Source organism: Liolophura sinensis, chromosome 5 (genome assembly GCF_032854445.1).
Source record: "Liolophura sinensis isolate JHLJ2023 chromosome 5, CUHK_Ljap_v2, whole genome shotgun sequence".
NCBI classification, from domain to species: Eukaryota; Metazoa; Mollusca; class Polyplacophora; order Chitonida; family Chitonidae; genus Liolophura; species Liolophura sinensis.
The window spans coordinates 1684907-1688966 of record NC_088299.1 but is presented as its reverse complement, the minus strand read 5'-3'; the positions used below and the strand labels follow the sequence as shown (position 1 = coordinate 1688966).

Genomic DNA, 4060 nt, shown 5'->3' with positions numbered 1-4060 from the left:
CATTTCATTTGAAGTTTTTTTAGTTTTTTTCCTCTCCTTTAACTTTGTTCAATTTGTCTCCTGGTGACTTATGTTCGTAGAGAAACATTTCTAGTAAATAAGTATATGGTGGTGTGAGATTCTCTGACCTCATCTGTGCATGCAGATACCGTGCATGTAATAATCAAGTGCTTCGAGTTAATCACAAAATATGGTCTGGGAGAGATATTTATCACTTCTTATTGAATCCTCGTGCATTCAGCTTGGTTTAGATCTAAATATGTATTGCTTGCAACTGATTCGTCAGTCCCATCTTTGAAAGCCTTAATTTTGGGAGAAGTTTGCTTGATGTCATTGATTCCTGGCTTTGCCTTTTATGAGTACATGTATGATATTTGCGTGTAAAGCACTTTTATGCGCTATTTATTCAGTGATTAGACATGTCACTTTGCCTACATATACGCTTAAATCTCCGCACCAATGACAGTAGGGATACGTTGCGTGTGTGTGAAGGCCCTATGCTTTGAGACTGATTCTTGTATCCCCACACCTATCAAATCCACAGACAGTACCACCAGTCTGTTTCTCAAGTCTCTGACTAGCATATTAAGCAATTTTTTTCATCTGACTGAACGAAGACGAAAGGGAAACGTAGAGGGAGCAGAGAAAGGCCAGCATTGATTTTGATATCTTCCTGCTGGTAATTGACAGTCTGCTTAATATCCAAGTCAACACTGTGAATGGGCCACTTTACAGTTACAGCAATTTTCCCATTGCCCATCTTTCATTCTCATCTTAAGATTTCTATTAGAATTTAGCAGTTTCTCCTAAAGAATGCCCGACTAGCTCTTCCTATTCGTCTGTACGTCTTTCTTGCCTAAACTGATCCACCGTGTTGTTGGTACTTACATGTGAAAGCTTCATGCCATTAACGCTGCTCACTTTACGGTTGATTGATTTTACGACAGTAATTTCATACTTTGATTTTAAAATTGAAGTCTTTTTTAAGTAACGCCCAATACTTGACATTGCTGAATATAAAAGACTTTTATTATAAATACATGTGTGTGTATATATATATATATATATATATATATATATATACATTGTACAGAATACACATATTTCATCTTTGGCAGTAGAACTGCTTTCACAAGCTTCAGTCATTAAAGCCTTGCAGGTTTTTGGATCCATTAAACAGTTATCTGGTGTCCTAGCTGATTCCATTTCTTTTAATGATACCCCAAAATGCCAAAATCCCTCTCTGTGAAAGATAGCTCTGCAGCCTTCATCTAAGCACTCCATAGTTAATTCCACAGAACGATAGAAGTGCAAATGGGATTGGCAAAGATGAGAACTATTAAGTCTGTGTAAGGATAAGGAGAATGTATTTGGAACACTGATAAGAAACCAAGAGTATCCATCGTTTGGGTTGAACTAGATAAGGGATGATAAAGTGAATAACTGAAACGTGTATATGTAGGAAAGCTTGTTTAATTCTACGGTGTCCGTATCGGGCAACTAATTTGTCTCTGAGCTCCATGAGTGCATGACACAATGCCATTAGCTGGCTGACAGGGTGAGACATTCTTCTTTCTGTTTAAGATGTTTGAAGCTAATTCTTGATGTTGATGAAGACAGACTGCAGCATGTCCAGTCCTGAGGGTGGACTTCAGTATGGCAAAAGAACAGAGCAGTGGATTTTTTATCAAAACAATTCCACTGTGTTTCCTTGATTCTTTTTTAATTCATGAGGAATGCATATTGTGCTGACAGCTTTTCTTTCTAATGTTTTTCACAATTTTTGGATCTGTCTAGATAGATTACCCCCGTCTTGTTTCCAGAGATTTGGCCTTTTATATTTCAAATTTTATTTTGCCATTCTGAGTAGATTTTAGCATCTTGCTCATTTGTGACTCAATTCACCCATGTTACATCTTGTAATATATTGAATTCATAAAAGGAACGCTAGTTCAATTTTTCTTTCTTTGGATTCCAGTTTTGTCTTACACATAACTGCTAACATAAGATTTAAGTTCCATATTGTTACCTTTACTGAAGTTAAAGGTGCAGAACATTTGCTTAAGAACTCTCCTGAAATATGGGCTTAAAATTATGTACATGACAAAGTTACCTGCAAAGTTCAAAGACTGCATAAAGTTTGTAATGACTTCTATGGTAAGATATTTGAAGTTGTCTTCATTATGCGTGGCGTGAGTGATCTGTTTGACTATCTCTGAAGGAGCCACAAGGGTGAAAAACATGAGGACAATCACGATAAGAATGACCGTCAAAGTGTTTCCAGTGTCATTTGGGCTTTTGTTGTAATCTACCTGGAATTTTTTCCTCAGTTTGTAACTCTTGTGGATTTTTCTACACAAGCAAACATTGCAGTAGAGCAGCAGAATCAGGGGTATGAAATTACCAACAGCGGCCCAAAGACTGCGATAGAAATTCTCTGTGGTGGTATTTCCGCCAACTAGCACTTGCTCCACACTGAAAAAGGTTGCGTTCTCACACAGGTTCTCCCTGATCTGGTAACGCCACAGCACAGGAATATTAAACACTGCAGATAAGACGTAGACATTCACCAAAACCACCTTAGTCCGGTATGGTGTGAGGAGGAAGCCGGAGCTTAGCGGGTGACAAATGGCCAGGTAGCGCTCAATCGCCATGGTCACAGTAATCCACGTACTGACCATGATTACAGCACTGATAATGGCCGCTGAGCACATCTCATAATAGAGCAAGAAGCCGCGCTCTGGGTAGAACCTTTTTCCTGTCAAAAACATGGTTGGGAAGGCAAAAAGACAGCACATGAGATCGGCTAAGGCAAGACTAATGAGACACATGTTGGCGGACTGTTCCAGGCTTCGTATAGACTTCCTCAGTTTGCGCCGTGTCAGGATTATGAGGTTCAGAGTGTTGCCTATGATGCCGCAGATACAGACGCAGGGTAATGCGTAGCCGTACACCACAATGGACACCTGTTGATGGAGTTTCTCATCTGGTGTCATAACCAAATTCTCATCTACTGATCTGTTTGTTACGTTATCACAGGCCATGGCGATCTGGAAAAAACATAACAAGAAGAACCGATTAGAAACGTAGGAAAACAGAAAAGTTTTCGAGTGTTTTGAAAAGTATTTAAAATTCTACAAAATGCAGATTTGTGATATACAGACTGAACTTTTTGTGACAAAACTCTTTAAAAAGTGAATGTCTAAAAGCCTTCATGGAACTTTTGACTGTCACTTTGAAGACTTCTGCATTATATGAACACTGTCCATTATATATGGGTATTTTAGTTCGATTTGGGCCACCCACTTGATGTCAGTCAGCACCCGAGTGATATTGTTATTTTGCAAGTTCCAGGTTGATCAAAGCCTGGCCTGTGGTTCACGGAAATCCTGTTGCGTGTTTACTTCGCTGGCATGTTGTTTGTGATGAAGAAATTAACAGCTACCAAAGACACAATGCCATCGAAAGCAAATCATTTGTGTTGCATCAGATGGAAAATCAATGGTATCCAATGGCATGGAGTGCTGTACCAACCTACCTGGGTAAAGCCGGTCAATAGTGCAAGACTTATGCACTCACGAGTCCCATTGTAATCTAGCTAAGACGAGAAAACTTATACTTTAATATGGCTATCATTAACTCTAAGGAATTGTAACAAGGCTACCAGGGCTGATAAATCCACAAACCCTGCAATCGTGACTTTTTCCAGTATTTCAGGAGATCTTAGTGAATGGCTGTGAATGCTATACGACAGACTTCTTAAGAGCTTGTATTTTTTTTCATCCTTTTTTTCCCGGTGTAGCTCTCCACTGTCGACAGGCCTGGCAGAAAACGGCAGTCTGATAATGTTAGGCTGCTGATTGGTTGATGGGGACTTGTCTTCAATTTAAGTAGACCCTCAATGAACGGTTGATTTCTGTCAGTATCTCTAACGATTTATTTATACTGAGTGCTCCAAAGTAAAGCAGGGCCAATGTCCGTGCTGAAAACTGATACTGAGGCCAGGACAGAAAAAGCTGTAGATGACAAACAGGGATGGACTTTGTTAATCACACAAGCG

At 39.4% G+C, this 4060-nt stretch overlaps 1 protein-coding gene across 1 annotated transcript; it reads right to left on the bottom strand.

Moving 5' to 3' along the window:
* Positions 1–1985: 1985 nt before the first annotated feature.
* On the bottom strand, positions 1986–3044 carry LOC135465941 (probable G-protein coupled receptor B0563.6). The gene has a single exon (XM_064743323.1). The coding sequence runs from the start codon at positions 3042–3044 to the stop codon at positions 1986–1988; it is 1059 nt and encodes a 352-aa protein (XP_064599393.1).
* Positions 3045–4060: the final 1016 nt, after the last annotated feature.